The 16,961-nt window shown below is 45.8% G+C and overlaps 1 protein-coding gene across 10 annotated transcripts in view; it reads left to right on the top strand.

Moving 5' to 3' along the window:
- LOC8028923 (nuclear receptor coactivator 1) overlaps positions 1-16,961 on the top strand; it is a 369,377-nt gene that overhangs the window by 112,378 nt on the left and 240,038 nt on the right. For all 10 annotated transcript variants that reach the window (XM_042286436.1, XM_042286430.1, XM_042286431.1 and 7 more), the window contains exon 2: positions 10,627-10,752. In XM_042286436.1, coding sequence (XP_042142370.1) covers positions 10,694-10,752 — 59 coding nt within the window. In that variant the 5' untranslated portion in view covers positions 10,627-10,693. The remainder of the gene's footprint in view (positions 1-10,626; positions 10,753-16,961) is intronic.

The raw sequence follows: 16,961 nt of genomic DNA, 5'->3' as shown, positions 1-16,961 counted from the left end.
AAAAAACGTGTTTTAACTATGAATTTGAAAGTGGTTCATCTATCGGGTGGCATTTCCCACGCGGCAAGATAGTCCTTCTAACCTCAGTACAACATGTAAACCGCAGCCACACTGTTCATACCATACAAAAGACACGATCAAATAATCATCTGCAGACAGGCCTCACGGATGTTCGGAGCATTTTTGGATCGTGCATGTGTATGCTTTTAACATTCCTGCAGACCGTTTTTGATTGACCAAAACGACAGGACGGTCGTCCTCAGACCGTGTTTGCAAACTGTCTTCAGTCTTAACAGTGTTCCCGGGGCTTTACGCCAAGATTCGTCTCGCGTCCTCTTCTCACGAAATGAGCGCCAGATCGCCGCGACACCCGCAGCGCGGTCGTCCTTTTGCACTCCGAATAGCGTTCGTGTAATCTCGGAACGGCCACGAAGGGTCGTGCCCTCCAGTTTACGGTGCGACCGATTTGTAATCCGTGCAAACTGGTTTGCCTCCACGGAATTGCAATTTGCGCAGCGTGTGTGTCGGCGACGCGTTTAGCCGGATTTTCGACTTGTCATCTTTATCGGCTGCGACCGATCGCGAATCCTGCTTCTTCTTTTCTTTATTTTTTAATATTTTTTTGCTGTTTTTTTTTTTTTTTTTTTTTTCCTCCGGCGAAGCCGTCTCTTATTAGACATTTCCCACGTCTCGTGTGTGTGCCGTTAAGCGCGACAAAATATTCAAATGAACGTTTCGCAACCTTCCTTACCACGACGACTCGGTGTCTCCTCACTTGTTGGTCGTCGCTTCCGGCTCTCGTTGTGCTTCCAGTTTTTAAAATAAAATAACTAAAAAAAAAAATTGACCAACGACTTGTCGCCGGTGTCCTTTTGGGGAATTCTATGGCCTAGGAAAGGAACTGAATAATGAGTCAGGCTCTGGAAAAGGAATTGGGGCGGGGGGGGGGGGGTTATGCGAACAGGCTACGCCACGGACGGACTAAACGTCACTGACGGATGTGACGACACGCACGAATATAATTGCACTCTCACCAAGAATGAGGCATTTTTTACGAGAAAAAACAGGTGCATCCCTGTCCCTTTTTTCGTAAAAAAGTCATTCTTAAAAATTAGTTGAGAGGAGAGGGGAGGGGGGGGGGTTCGCTCCCCCCCCGCCTCCCCTCTTCTCTCTTCCCGATTTGGTTCTGCCCATTAATTGTCCCAGCCCCGAATTATACCTGCCTTCGGAACTGCAATTCCAATGTTTATTTCAAGATTGAAGAAAGTATAAACATGTAGAGCCAAGACGGCACAACCGCATTACATGGTGTACATGGTGATGACAGTCCGTAATTTTAGAATCTACGTGCTATACGTGCTATACTAAAAGTTCAAAACTCGAGCTCCCAAAGAGGGGTCCCATTCTTTGTCTCCTGTCCATATAAAGGTTAATAATTCTATTCAGACTGACGGGAATGCATACTGTATATGAAATATTCCATCAGCTCAAAGAAATCGACCGAATTAAAATATGCACTTCTGGAAATAAATTGGAATATTATAAATTGTACAAGTCACCTTGCAACAGCATTGCATATATGCCCCCCCCTTCCCCCCCCCCCCCCCGCCCCCAACCCCCCTTCGGCCTGAAAATCGTTTTACGCAGCCTAACATAATCTTTAAAACGATTAACTAATATATATATATATATATATATATATATATATATATATATATATATATATATATATATATATATATATATATATAACGAATTTGATATACTTACGTTGTGCGGCGGTGGCGGTTATATCCCCAAATCAAATGTCTGCCGAGGCCGTTAAACACGCAACGAAGACGTCCTCATGACAATCACTCTATCGATTAAAAACAGTCCTGACATGGTTAATTCAATTCCGCGACAGTGCGTGTGTAAGGAGAAACGAAGAGGTCAGTACCAGTGGGTCATTAAAAACCAATAATAGCACGGAACCCCCGCGGCCCACTGGCCCGTTGACCTTCCGCATAAAGATGTTTTCGCGTGCTCCGATGCCAGCCCGAGGTCGCTGTTAACCTTCCGTCCGCCTCTGTGATCACACGGTGGCTATACAAGTCCACATTGATCGAGACGGATCGATGTCATCGGAAGGGTTGTGTCCTCTTCGTTGGCTTGCTTGGAGTGCTATCGAACTCCCGCGCTTTTATAACTGCGCTTCTGTAGCGGTGGTCGGCTGGAACGATGTCGGACCGTCCGATATCTCGCTCTTCTGTCTCTCTCAACCGCCCTCAGGTCTCAACTAATCGCTGGTTTTCAAAACAACCACTTTTTTTCTTCTTCGTTTGTATGTTTTTTTCTCTTTTTGAGTGTGGTCGCGTTTATTTCCGTCCTTTGTTTATTCTCTCATGTAAAGGGTCGGGCGGGGAAGGTTCCTCGTCATCAACTCGACTCTTGATTGTGAATGACGTTTGTTTGTTGACGAACGCTTTGGATAGCGAAAATATGAGGGGAGGGTCTCCTTCCCCTTGCGTGCATTCATGCGTGCGTGCGAGTTTATATGTGTGTGTAGTGTGTGGTGTGTGTGTAGTGTGGTGTTTGTGTGTGTGTGTGTGTGTGTGTGTGTGTGTGTGTGTGTGTGTGTGTGTGTGTGTAGGAGAGGGAGGCTGCCTGCATGCGCGCGCGCATGTGTGCGTGTCTGTCTGTGTGGGCGCTTGTGTGTACGTGCCTACGTCCGTGGGTGGGTGGAAGGGGGTAGCGTCATGACACTGTTGCTTAAAAGTATAATCTGTGCTTCAGTTTTGCGAAGACTCAGTGCCATTGCGGATTGTCCTAAGAGTGCCCCTTCATTTTATTGTTGGCATTAAAAAACAAAAACAAAAACGTTTTGATCACTGACCGCATCACGCCGACTCGAAGTAGCGCTTTTTTTACTACTGTGGCGAAAACGCATAATAACTTACGGGGTCTGATATTTCGGAGATATAAGCTGTTGCGCACGCTCAAAATGCGTTTCAAAGTCGGGTAGGCAAAGATAGCGGCACGCAGAAACCGATTAGTGGAGTGGCCTAATGGCTACATTAGTAGGCCAAAAACCCGTAGCTCGACGGCATTATCATACACCATTACCCGTATCAAACGTCAGACAAACACCCGGTCGCACAAGCACGCAAACAGAATCCAATGCAAACGTGTGCCTTCGTCACCGTTCGAAACCAAGCTATGCAGATGCCAGGCAGGCAGGCCGAAGAGAACACGGCGTTGTGTCACGGAACGGAGATTCCGTTAACATCACGCATGAGCGATGAATACGGCGTCGAACGACCGGGCGTCGCAAAGTGAAACAATGGACTCCTCTTGGGCGGTACGTTCCGACGCCGTAGTCGCCCCTCGTTATCGGTAACAGAGACCAGCCATCCGTGGCCGGGGGCCACCGCAGGCCGTTCCCTCGAACCGGCGTATAGCGGACGACTCTTGTTGTTGATAAACAACGTGGGTGGTGATGGCGGCACATCCTGTATCAACTGCGCATGCGTCGTGCCCACCGTCGCCTCGCTGGAAACGCACTGGGTGCCGCTAGTGATAGACCAACGCGCTGTTTACAAACAGGGCTGCGTTTACCCGCACCAGGTGTGGGCGAAATTCGCTTGAGATGAAGCATCTGCGTACATGCCGCGCCGACTGCAGCGCCGCCGCTGCGGCGTGACGTGAGAGCCAGGGGGTTGGCGTATACGCGAGACATGGAGTCGGGTGCGGGGAAATGGAACGTCACGTCCGGTCACCTGGGGTGTGACAAACCTGAGCACACTTCGATCACTGGCAAACCTAATCCTCTCTCTTTCTATCCTCTCTTTTTCACCCAATCCCCTTCCCTATCGACAGTGACATGTGCACACTAAGTGCACAAGCAACAGTCGATTTTTCAAAAAAAAAAAAAAAAAAAGATATAATAAACATCGCTTTCACTCACTCGCAATAAGATTCGTGGTCTCTCCAACAAAAAAAGAATGTACAAAGTTTATGCGTGCATTACGCGAGGTAGCACTTACGAAATTCGGTCGTCACCGTTGTCACCGGACACTGTATTAGGACATCAAGGTCGCGCTAATATACTTTACTACGCTCAGTAGAATCAGAGTCTTTGCTTGGAAGTTACAAACGGAGAGGTGGAGAAAACATCTTCCTGCAACAGGGTGCCACTAACATCTAGCGGACGGAATACCTTAGCGGTCTTGAAGCTATACGTCCTGAAAACGCAATCCTTTTATTAATCGTCAGCAATATACGAAGACTAAAAATGGCTCCCGGTGGTTTTTCCGATGACTTCTCCTTAATACTGCTTATACCCGAGTCCCACTAGAGCAACAAACAGAAACAAACGACAGCGACAAGCCTCAAACAGATGCAGCATGCCCGCGATGTTACCTTTGGCAGGCGAGACCTTTGTGTTTCGTTATACCAATGGGCGTCGCTCTGTGAACATTTAGAGCTGCGCTACACGAGTCTGTTTGACCACATGCACAAGCATAATGGCGATCTCTCCATAGACTGCAAACCAAAGCGAGTGCCAACGTCAATTTTACGTCAAACTCGGCAAATCTAAAACAGTGACATCGGAAATGATTTAAAAAGCAGTGAGGTGCGCGGGGTGTTTTAAGTGTCACTCGCGCCTCAAGAATGGCAGAACGTCATTGAAGTCAGGGAGAGGTCGGTTAAGCTCGCCCTACCGTTCTTCGTCTCCCAGCGATGTTCTGCAATTCATATAGCGCGGTGATTTTTTTTTTTTTTTTAATATGGTATAACTTAATTAATTTAAACAAAAACAACCTTGGAAAAAACAAATACGGAGCCTCATTTCTGGTCTAGGGTTCTAGTACTTCCAAAGTTTAAAGCGTTTTTCACAGTGTGTTTTTCTTGAACGGTTCTGGTGTCGGTAGCCCGCGCTACCGTCTCGGAAGGAACTACCGTTGAAGCGCGCGCTTTATAGCAGGTCTTTGAGAACGATCTGCTCAAACTTCCTTTTGTCGTTGCTTGTCGTTGCTTTTCCGCTCTTATTTCAAGTTTGCTTTTTCCTTTTTTATCGTGCTTAGTAGCTGTTATCTAATTGTCTACGGTAATTCTTTCTTACTTCATGTGTTTTTTCTCTTGTATGTATCAGTATCATATCTTAATATTTTCTTTCTTATTTTAATCATTGTGAACAAGAATACGCGAATACAGGGAGAATCACGCCAGTACGAGATGCGTATAGAAACCTAGCGTCAAGTCCAATACTCTCGAAGATAATAGGAACCCCGCGATATGACGCCTACCACTTCGAGCGTGCGAGCTTCAAAGCGTAGTATATTGAGAGGACGGGGCGATCTCTCATTAGTATCAGTACAGTTCTTACGATATGCTGAAAGTCTCCATTGTTTCTCCGCTAACCGAGTATCGGAATAAAGACAATGATTGGCGATAAATTATGATACCCTGGAGAAACGGAGTGGCACTTTAAAGTCAAAGAGAGGCGAAGAAAAAAAGAAGTTTGGATGGGGCAGGTGAGCCTTTTCGATAACGTGCTAGGAGTCCTGTAAAAAAATTTGAAAAATGTATTCCTTATTTTTTTTTTTCAATTGCAAAAGAAAAAAAAAAAGCTTTCTTCCTGGCAAAACAGCACGTCTATCGCTATCCGAGCGTGCTCACCGCCCGCGACGGACACCGTTCCTTAAAACGCGAGCAGCTTAAACTCCCAGCCCGAATGGTTTCCGTCGACTCTCCGAGGACAAGACTCATTAAAAAGGTAGAGAGCCCAGCCTGCGTAGCTGCCACCGGCAGGTGCTGCTGTCCGGAGCGAACGACCCATATTTCGGGAATGCCTCTCATCTCCGCAGAGCAGCAAGGAACCTGAGCGAGAATCAGCGGCGTAAACCTCTCCAAACGTAAAAAACGAAAAAAATAAAAATAAATAAGCGTTTCCAAGAGATAAGCTTCCCTTCTCTTGCGAGGCGGTGTTGAAGCCGCGAGGCGAACGGTTCGAGGACCGGCGATTTAAATTCGGTTCGACGACATCGGGCCGGGCTCCCTGGAGTAAACATGGCGACGACGACCAGGTGAAAAACAGACGGGTCAATACTCGGCGCGGGTCAAGGACGGAAGGAGGCTGAACTCCTCAATGGGACGGCTCCCGCATTGTGCGGCGCGGTGCTGCCCACAGCGCAGGTGTTCAATGCGGACCCGCGGGGGGACATATTTTGGGGGGAATATTTGAATGTGTATGCGTGGACTCGGTGCAGTTACTATGGTGCGTACAGTTGGCGTGGAAGATCGGCGCCGATGCGTGGCCAGCTGAACTTGTTCCTATCTACGGGCTTCTTTTAAACGGCGACAGTCTCTGTTGGCAAAGTATCGCAGCGGTTCCCGTGTGTGTTTCGCGTAGGGTAGTGACGTCATCTCACGTCACGGGAAATGCTTCCTGCTAAATTTAGCGGAGAAATTGTTTCGCTAAGTATAGCGGAAAACTTGGTCCGCTAAATTTAGCCGGAGTTTTGTATGACTTCACGACATTTTGATACGTGGGTGGTCATGTGACGTCAGAATCTGGCTTGACGCAAAGGTGTTACCTGATGTCATGGCGTTACGTGAACAACGTCCTCTAATATTTATTTATTTATTTATTTATTTAGTTACTTCTAAAGGCCCTGATGGGGCATTATGTAGAGGGAACTATCATATAAAACGTGCAGAATTTAACAAACTATCTGCCAAAAAAATAATAAATAAACAATTGAATGACACCAATACCAATACGAATGATGAATCAACAACAAAATATCACAATCACTTGCGGCAAAAAAAAAAAAACCTGTCACAATCAGCAAGCACTTGTTTTTTTTTTACCACCCAGGCAAAAAAAAAAAATCAAGTGCTGCTACCAAGTGAATGATATATCATATGCTTGTAACAAGAATTTGTTTCTGGTGAGGATCATTTCACTTGCCAGCCCATTCTAGTCAGTTGTGGCCAGGACGAACTGGAATTGAGCGCGAAGTCAGTCCTGGAATATATATTTTTCTTATGCCACGTAAACAGGTGACGTCATTGTGCCATGCGACGTCATGTTGTTGCATCAACACCCTTCTCTAACTTTAGGGTTACCTACGTCCAGAAAATGTAAACATGACTTTTGCAGCAGAGTGTCGCCACGTTTCGTTCACAAAGCGCCACAAGAAAACGTTTTTTTTTTTTTTTATATGTTTTGTACAACTGGGGTTTATGCTGTTTTTCGCTGTAAGCATTGCTTGTTGAGTCGTGTTTCACATTTTAGCTTCCCATAAACGGATCTGTTCCCAAGGCTTAGCCGCAACCACAACTACATTTCTTTTTTTTTTTGTGTGTGTTTGTTGCCGTATAAAACTACGCTCGTTTTAGTGCAGTCTGTTGCCGCACAAAACTCACAAAAAAAAAAAAAAAAAGCTCAGGGTAGTGCTTGGTAACAAGAGCGCATTTCGCATTGTGCGCAGCTTTTGCTACTTTCCCTTGCCAGTCTAAAACAAAACAAAAAAAATAAATAAAATGAAAAGGCAGTAATGATCTTTTCCCCCTTGGTGACGTCAGAATAGTGGTATGTTAGTACAGAGTAACGTATAGTGACGTCGTTTATTTCTGTGTATTGGGGAAGAAAGCCTAAACTGCAGATTTCCTTCCTTTTTTTTTTTTTTTTTTTTGGAAAAGGGCGGGGGAGAGTTGGAACAGACTGTAAGTCGGGATCAAGAAGACAATCGAGTGACCGAAGAACAGTGTCACGCGATGCGAAATTAATGACGGTGGCAACAAAAAGCTAGAAAAAAAAGAAAAAAAACTTTGAAACGCGATGCTTTACTCTGAAATACTCGGAAAACGCACGAGAAAGTCCGCCGACACAACTAGAAAAAAAAAAAAGCGAACAAAACGCGTACAGGCGTTTGTCTTGGTGATATTGTGATGACCTCATGGTTTAATCGATCTACGTTCGTTCGTCATCGGGAAGAACCATATATGGATCTTGGTTCTGTTTATAGGTTCGTCTATGTTATATCTCCAATTATTGTAAAATCCCTCGCATCTACGCATCTGCTTCCTAAATGACAGACTTCAAACCACCACGGTTGGCTTCATGTCGACTAAAAACGAGAGGAATGAATTGTGGATGAGCGAATCGCAACAAATCATCATTGAATTCGAAAATAGCCTCGGGATAAAAGGAACGTTGAGTGAAATTCGAAAAAGACAACAGCTATTTCATTAGGCACATACCAGACTTGCTGAAACGTGCGTTCCTAATAAATACGCTGTTATTGAACTTTCTCTCAGCGTTTATGATTTCCGATAAAAAATATTTTGAAGTAGATTTATGATAAGAGGAAGAAACATAACGAAAGATTGCCGAAACACGCAATGTTAGCGATACTTGCTTTGATCCGAATATGTCACCTACATTCTGTCCATGATGCGGCAACTAAACAAACGATGCGTCAAATTTTACGCGTAGAGCGTCCTTCTATCGGGACCCCGTAGAAGTCCCCGAAGACTCGTGTGAGCCGCAAATCCCGATCAATTTGTCGCCTGTCAAGCCGAGATTGAAGTCGCCGCCACACGCGTCACTCTGGCGCCAATTCCCGACGTTCGTCGACAGCCGACGTGAATGCACGCGAGATTTATTTATGACGAGCGGAAACAGGCGACAGCTGGTTTCGCTAACGACTTGCGCGGCCCCGCTATCGACTGTTCTCGGCTAAACAATGCGATCCACTCCGTACATTCGACACAGAACTGCGAGAATCATCCGGAGAAAAGCGAGTGTTTCGCTGTGTCGTAAAATCTACCGTTCGATACTTCGTTTCCTGCGACCCCGAAAAAAAAAAGTTAAGCAATTGAAATTCGGTTTTCAACTGTTGGATTTCACGTCGGGTGTCCGTGTGTGCTCCGGCTGTTTGTTATAAATTATAAATCATCCGTTCGAGAAATCTCAACCAGGGGCAGGGTATAAGTTCTTCCAGGTCGTCATGTTTGTCCGTATACATAAGAAGACTGGAGAGTTGGCTTTTCCGCAATCCACATGGGAGAGCCAATCGCTGCACAGTATGGTAATACATCGGCGAATGGCGATGCTAAAAATATCTTTACCCCCCAGAAAGTTCTCCAGAAATTTAATCACTCGAAGATCAAGAAATGCAGGGCAGTCCCGATCATCATATCAGCAGCCAACAATATTTCCACTTTAGGTGATAATAACTCCGAGCAACCAATAGCCGAGGAAGAAACGGGAACATTATAAACCCGTGTTCCTTAACCTGTCAGTAAATATAGTTTTCACATGTTTTCAATCTTTCTTTTTGTTTTTAAGATTACTGTCATTAATGCTCCAAACGTGGAATCTAAATAAGGCTATAGCTAAAGCTTTTTTTTCTTTGTAATTATGCTTGATAAATGTTTTATATTTTGCCCCCGTAAATACATTTTAAACCTATTTGATAGTGATTATTCTTGTTTTGTGTGTGCGTGACATAGTTCAGGTGTACTTCCAGCGTGCAAAAAATCGCGGCACTGGTTGTCACCGTTAAATGTGAATGCTATTTTTTGTTCTGTCTTTCTCGATCATCTTGCTTGAACTCATTCGGTCCTCAGTGTGTAATAAATACAATAAAAGTTTAAAAAAAAAGTAGATACTTTTTTTCTTAATAATAGACGCGCGGGACCGACGCAGACATACTCATCATGTTTCTGTTTATCTTGGGAATCATTCGTTCCTCGCCTCATAATTTAATTTTCCCTTATTTGCTCGTGCCATCAACTCGTCCCTTCTATAAACGCGAGATAAGGCACCGACCTTGTCTAGCGGACGATAGCAAAATAACGGCTTCATAACCGAACAGCTCCGACACAGTGTTTTTTATAGGAGAGGAAATCATCGTACGAGCACAATGCACTCGCTTAAAAAAATATTTTGGAGGAGGAGAAAAAGATGGGGGGGGGGGGGGGGGAAGTGAGCATTAGCACATTTTCCGGTCCGTCGGCTGATAATGATGTGCTTGTGTCTCTCCTTATTTCTTCTTTTTTTTTTTGAATAGTATAATTCTCGGCAATGTGTTACAGCAAAGGAGTTAATGGAGAGTTTACGTTTGGGCGCCCAGAGCAACTTAGGGCGCGTGCGCACTGCGACTTCCCAAGTTATTTCTGGGCCCCAAGTGTTAGCGCCCCCAGGTGTTAGGGCGCCCTATTCCGTACAACTCCCTGTCAACTATGTTGTTTAACAAAGTCAATAGGGAGTTGATAACCGGCACTCCCGATTGAAAAGGTCCTACATGGAAGCCGGTGCGCGCTCAGCATGACCTTGTTTCATTGTTTATAAATAGACGTGTTTTCGCACAGTTGCATCAGCAGTTACTTCTTTCTCTTAAACATAGTGGCGTCTGCACAGACCCGCTGCGCAATCGGCTCGACCACTTTAGCATGACGTCAGTCTCTGCTGCGTTCATTTCTCTAACAGTAATGATTGCAGTGCCTGTGCTCTTTGTCGGTTGAGTTGTTTTCGCGGTTTACGGTGTTGTTTGTGCTTGAAGTGACGCTATGCCTCCGTCTGCACTGTTAGGCCGGTTGCTGACAGTGGCCTCCCCTTTGTGTTCGTTGCAGGGTCTCGTTGCTACTATGCCTCAACGCTCCTCCGTCCATCTGAGAAAAGAGCCGTGAAGCCCTCCGCATGTTCGACCAGCATGAAGACCACTGGGGATACGAGAGCAGCAGTCTCTACGGCAGCATGTGAGTGGGCCCACCCTCTCCTAGAAACGTTGTCCGCATCCGCGCACTGTCTTACGCCTGGCGACTGATTACCGCACTTTCTTTGACGGCAACACGGTCACGGATTGCTTTGCAACCGTCCCCACTGTCGGGAACGTGCAGAGTTCGTCCGCTACGTTTCGACGACTGTCGTGGTTTGCAGCAGCCTTAATGCGTTACAAGCTACGCGTCATTTCTATCTAGTTGCTCCTTTCAGTAATGAAATAACAACTCAGTTATTTTTTCGAGAGAAGGAACGAGTAACGTATATTTGTTACTTCTTGACTGAGTGACGAGTAATGGTATTCTGTTACCTTTAGAGAGGAACGTGTGCAACACAAGTTGTCCTATTTGGTTTTCACCCGCAGTTCACGTCTGTGGCTTTTACGGCAAAAAAGAAAACGAAAAAAACTTCCATTAGCGCGTTAAACAGTTTGGCATTATTAACTCCACTAAATATTGGGAGGCGGCTACCGCTTTATAAAGTGAAATATTATGAGACATACGTCACCTTTAATTCGCACTACATGCCATGTTTTGTTCACTTTCATTCCACGCGTGACGTCACGTTTCACGTGAGCGCTGTGGGTTGTTTGAAATCCCCGCACGAGGTCATATGGCTGGGTCGTCATGACCCTATCGACTAATCAGGATTTTTCCGTCACGCCACCGACGCCGGCTTTTCTGCGACTCGAGCTTCTTAAAGGGGCACTCCGGAGCGTTCTGCGATGGTCTATTCATGGCGGTAACTCAATCTGCAGGCCCTAAGGATCCTAAAAATCATAAAATTACGGTCATGCGCGGCGGATTTCCCTATTAAAATTGCTATCAAAGTCCCCGGCACGCCCCCTTTCTGAGATGACCCCGGAAAACGGGAGGGGCATCTCTTTACGCGTCAGCCAATAGCAAGCGAAGGATTCCGGCGTCACCTCGCGTCTCCAACGCCGCCGACCGCCGACCCGCGGAGGAATCTCTCGAACACGCGCGGACCGTCGTCAAGGAAACCGGACTTAGTGCTCGGCAGTCGTCGTTCGTCGCACCGCACCGTCGCGCTGCTACTGCAATACGCAGTCGCATTCCACAGATGACAAGGAAAAGTTTGACTCGTTGACGTGGAAGGATCGCAAAGCTGGCTTCGGAGTCGGGATCCACGGGAAGAAGGAACATGTGCCCCTCAAACGCACGCCTGCAGACGCCCCGGGAAGCAGACGAGCCGACGCGCCGACGCGTCACCCCCTAGCAACCATCTTGCGGGAAGAAAACATAGTTCTCTGGTTTTGGAGCGATAATTGCGGACTGTGTTTCCCGCACCACAATCAGTTTACGTTTTTCTCAAACTCTAATTTACAACAAGCTTATAAAGTGTTGCAATAATAATGTTCGCATTCACCGCGAGATGCAGCATTTCCATTGGTCAAGTTTTAGCGATGGGCAGGGAATGGGGGATTGTCTTCCGAGAGAAAATAGTCCCTATATATTTCTTCTGCCATCTGCTTAATAAACAGTTATGCAATCTAAAGCCTTGTATACATATTAACTCGCACCTACTACGCAATATAACAGCATAAACAGACGATCGCAGAAAGCTCCGGAGGGCCCCTTTAACGCTATTGCTTTGAAACACGACAAGAAGTAACGTATACCCAAACCCGGGACCAAACAGCTGTAGACAAAAACGATCAGACCAGATAGGGACAACCGAGATCTTTAAGCAAAAAAATCTATTTCGAGGTACTCACAATGCCGCTGGATAAATTCCTGATAAGTAATAATAACTAAAATGTGGTGCACCTGCTCGATACTAAAATCGAACAGGTGCACTACACGCCCACATGCAGACTGTCAGTAGCACGTTTAGCGAAAACCACGAACACGAAATTGTCGTCCGTCGCAGTTGAGAAATTCTTAGTACGACCACGGTGTGGTTCCTGGTGCGGTCGCGGTGGCGTCTCCCGCTTCTTTTTCGCTCGCTGGATGAGCTTCTGAGCCCGGACGGCCGAAGAGGCTCAAGGAGCAGGGAACTGAGACACCTTCTCCTTGATCCCCACACTGAGCTGCTCTAGAAGATAGGTCCCATGCATGAGACAGGAACCTGACACTGAGCGTCCGCACGTTGGGGACGCTCAAAATAGCCGAGCGGCTTCCCCGACGCATATATCTTGAAGGGTCACGTGATCTCTCCCACAGACCCGTGGGAACGATTTTGATGGTTGCCGGGCTTTCACGGAAAAGATTGGGACAAACCCCATAACCCTCTTAAGACCTGTGGCGGGTCTCTTACAGCCTTTAGAAACTCTTGAAAGGTAAGGCACCTTAAAAAAACTTCGACGGAGATCTCAAACCCTTCAAAAAGTGTTGAAGAGTACCTCAAAACATTTGAGAAATCCTGGTAAGCCTCTTGGACGGTTTTTCAATATAGGTACTAAACCATCAGTGGAATAAAGAAGCGACTTTAGTCGGCTACGTGATATAGAGAATAACGAACTCAAGAATTACATCTTCTGCACTCTATAAACATCTTTTTTTGTGTGTGTGTGTGCAAAAGTTAAAAATGAAATATGCCAGAAGGAATGTGTACAGTCCTGATGTTTTATTATGTGGAACGATTTGGCAATTGTCCTCCGCTTAGACCGGAGGTGACAGTCGCGACCACATGGATCGCCTCCTTGGACCTTTTGCACGGGCACCGCTCGCAAGCGCTTTCACGCACCTTTCATGCGCTCACATGCGCCCTGCATGCAAACACCGCGAGCGCGCATCGTTCCAGGAACTGCATAATGACGACCGGAAGCGACCATGTTTGTTGTTAGGGTTTGGGGTCCATGTTGCAATTGCAGGCGTGTCGTATAGAACCAGACGCGTACTGTTCACCACATCAAGTCTACGAAATAGGAAAAGTACAGCCCTTGCACTGGCTCGCATCCGAGGAACTCCGATCAACAATTGTAATGAGCACTAGATCCGCATCTACGGGTCGTTATCATAATAGTGCGGTTGCAACATTCTCGTTTGAATGACAACCCGCATCGCCGAATCGTATTGATTATACCCTCTGTGCATCTATCTAGTGTCTATCACATATGTATGCCGCTGTCAAAGAGTGCGCATCTGAGATTAAAAGTTGTGCGTTGCGATCCCTGCATGAGGTGAGACGTGGACGAATATATGGCGACGGAAAGGAATGAAATCTGGCACGCGGATGTCCAGTGCGACTCTCCAACCACGAATCAACAAATCTGCATAAATATTTATCATATAGCATATCATATATCATGTAATGGAGATATATTGTAAATAAATATGTAGGACCTCATCGTGGTTGCCACAAAGCGAACAGAAATATTGTTCGACAACGCTCTTTTTGAAGTGTCCTACAACTACTTAGTTGAAAACACGCGTAGTGTCAATCACTATACTCCCTTAAGAGAGCTCGACGAATGGTGACAAAAAAAAACAACATTAAAAATATGTTTTGATTGAAAAATGATATCGCCTTTAGCAACGAGTATGACGTTTTCGATTGTCACGTTCTGAGTTTCGCGTCGCAAATTTTTTGCCCGCAAACTCTTTTTTCTTTTTTTCTTTTTTTTTGCATGATGATTCGCCTGTAGCTCTCTGTAAGCCGCAGCGATTGGCTGTTCACGTCCTTCGCTACGGAGTGCATTTCCGACTGTTTTAATAAACTAAAAAGCTTTATGTTCTCTTTTTTTTTTAGACCTTGCGAGTTTCGCTTTTTCCGGTGCTGACAAGCACGGCTGGGTCTTCTTTATCCTTGCTGTTATTTTTTAGTATAGTTTCAAGCCTGAATCAACCCGAAAACGTATAAAGCTGGTAGATATACTAAAAAGACGGAAACTAAAAAATTTAATTAAGTTAAAAGAGTGGTACAATATAACTAAAAAAAAAAAAAACTCAACATTTTTTTTTTTTCGATTACAGTTACGTTTGCAGAAAAGTTAATGCAACCTCTAACAAACAGGAAGTGGGCCGCCTGTGACGGTCATATTTTACGACGAGATCCAACTGCGCGAAGCTTCGCAGTGCGGCTTCCCAAAGAAAGAAAAATAGCTTCTTTTTTTTTTTTTTTTTTCATTTCACGTACGAAACCTCCATTGACGCGTCATGACAAATAAAATGAAGAGACCTTCGGCTCTTTTAGCAATTAACCCCGAGCAGGCAACCTGCGGCGCCGCTCCACAGATGTTTCTACTAGGGTGCCTTGTTTCTACCGACATCTTGGTTTTGCGGTGTGTGTCCCCTACTCTCAACTTTATAGCCATGCAAAAAGCACAAAGCGTTCAAAACATATTTCTATTAGTAATTTGTTTGACTGGAAGTGGCCAGTAGACTTCGATGATGCACACCGACCACATCCGCAGGAGATTGTTAGCGGTCGCTATGGGAGGTCTTTTTGGCTTATGTGGCACCATGGAACACGGCGGCGATGGCGGGAATCATCGCCTGGTCGCAGTCCACCGCGATTCTCTCATGTTCTCTACCGTTGAATGGTTTCACCGCCCCCCCCCCCCCCCCCCCCCCTAAAACCAATGCCTGTTGTGTTGCAAATGCAGCGCATGAACCGCATGAGACCGATCGAGCAGTTGGCAACTCCCTCCCTATGCCCGGCTTCTTGTGGCGCCACCTAGCGCAAGGCGCCCTCCGTATACTCCTTTTGTAGCTCCCCCAAAGGGAGAGGAGGGGAAGGGAGGGGGAGAGGGGCTCCGAGCCTCATTTGACACGGCAGCGTGTCCGATGGACTTGTCCGGCCAGCTGTGGACGGGACACCGCAGTCGTGTCAAGCGATGGGATCTTCGCTTGGACGGCTCATCAGGCCGGCCGCGCTTTGGGAGAGGCTGCCGGGGTCGTCCCTCTGCGGGGGGACATCGGACGGCTCTGTGTGCGCCCCTTACTGCACAAAGAGGACCGTGTCTAGGGTTCCTTTTGGGGGCGCGTTTTGTTTCTTGCGGCGGTCGCTTGCTTCGTCGGCGGAGGAAATGTGGCTCTTTCGGGGGTGGGGGACGTAATGGTGCGAATCGTTGTCGGTTTCTTTTTTTCTTTTTTATTCTCTTTGTGTGTGGTCACGACGTCCGAATCACTTAATACGTCCGTGGACAAGAACATTCGGAGAAGTGATACATATATTGAAGGCTCACGTGTTTTTAGCTCTTGGACGTCAATATCTTTGTCTTTCCTCACCTGTTTTTGGTGAAGGGAATAAAAATTGCAGAAAGAAGGCTTCAATCTGTGTTAGTGCCCTTTTCTTTCCTTTTTTTTTTTTTAATGCCGCGTTGTACTTTTTGTAGGCATAAGAATGGAATATGGGAACAGAGTAAGATATCGTTGGAAATAAGCACAACCGTGGCATTCATTGGTACTCTCCCTGGACTCTCAATATTGTTTTGGGGGAGCGTCACTTTTAATTGTAAAAATCACGAACTGGCCGACTTATTTCCGCCGGAATTAGAAGCACGATAAAGCCCTAAAACGAGCTACCGCTTGGCAAATATTGCAATATTTAATCGAAGAAAGCCGCCAAATTCTGAACACGAACGGTTGTTATAAAGTGATGAAAAAAGGCAGTTTTCTTTTCTATGCAACATAAAGACTGTCTTTTTTTTTTTTTTAAGTGTAACAATTTTGTTTAAAGGAAACTGATAGCTATACTAATGCGGTTTGTGCAGGTGAGTTATACGCTCAGGGGGACGTAATATAGGTGGCTAATCGTAGCGATGAGTCCGCTAATTAACAAAAGTATGTTAATTAACTTTTTTTTTATTTCTTGAAAATAAACACATGGTTACAACTTGCTGAAATTTGCTGAGCATCGTTGAAAACCTCTAAATCACAATATTGGAAAGACGGTCGAGCGCTAAAGTTGCCACTCCTGCTGCAGCAGCAAGGCTACCGGTGCGACTACGAGCCCGCGCGGCTTGTTCTGTCTCTTAATATAGCTCCGGCCCCCAGCTAGCCTTGTGCCTGTCGCACGAGTGGTAAGTTCAGCGCAAGGCTGCGCGTCCCACCTGCTCAAAGTCTTTCTAATATTACTGATGTAGTGATTTTCAATGATGCTCAACAAGTTTCTAATTATAACCATATCTCTATTTTCACTCATTAAACAGTTAATTGACATATTTTAGGCAATCATTGGACATATTGTGATGATTAGAATATTATATTGTTCCCCCCTGGCC

Source organism: Ixodes scapularis, unplaced genomic scaffold, assembly GCF_016920785.2.
Source record: "Ixodes scapularis isolate PalLabHiFi unplaced genomic scaffold, ASM1692078v2 PGA_scaffold7__128_contigs__length_106722199, whole genome shotgun sequence".
Lineage (NCBI taxonomy): Eukaryota > Metazoa > Arthropoda > Arachnida > Ixodida > Ixodidae > Ixodes > Ixodes scapularis.
This window is presented reverse-complemented; position numbering and strand designations above follow the sequence as displayed.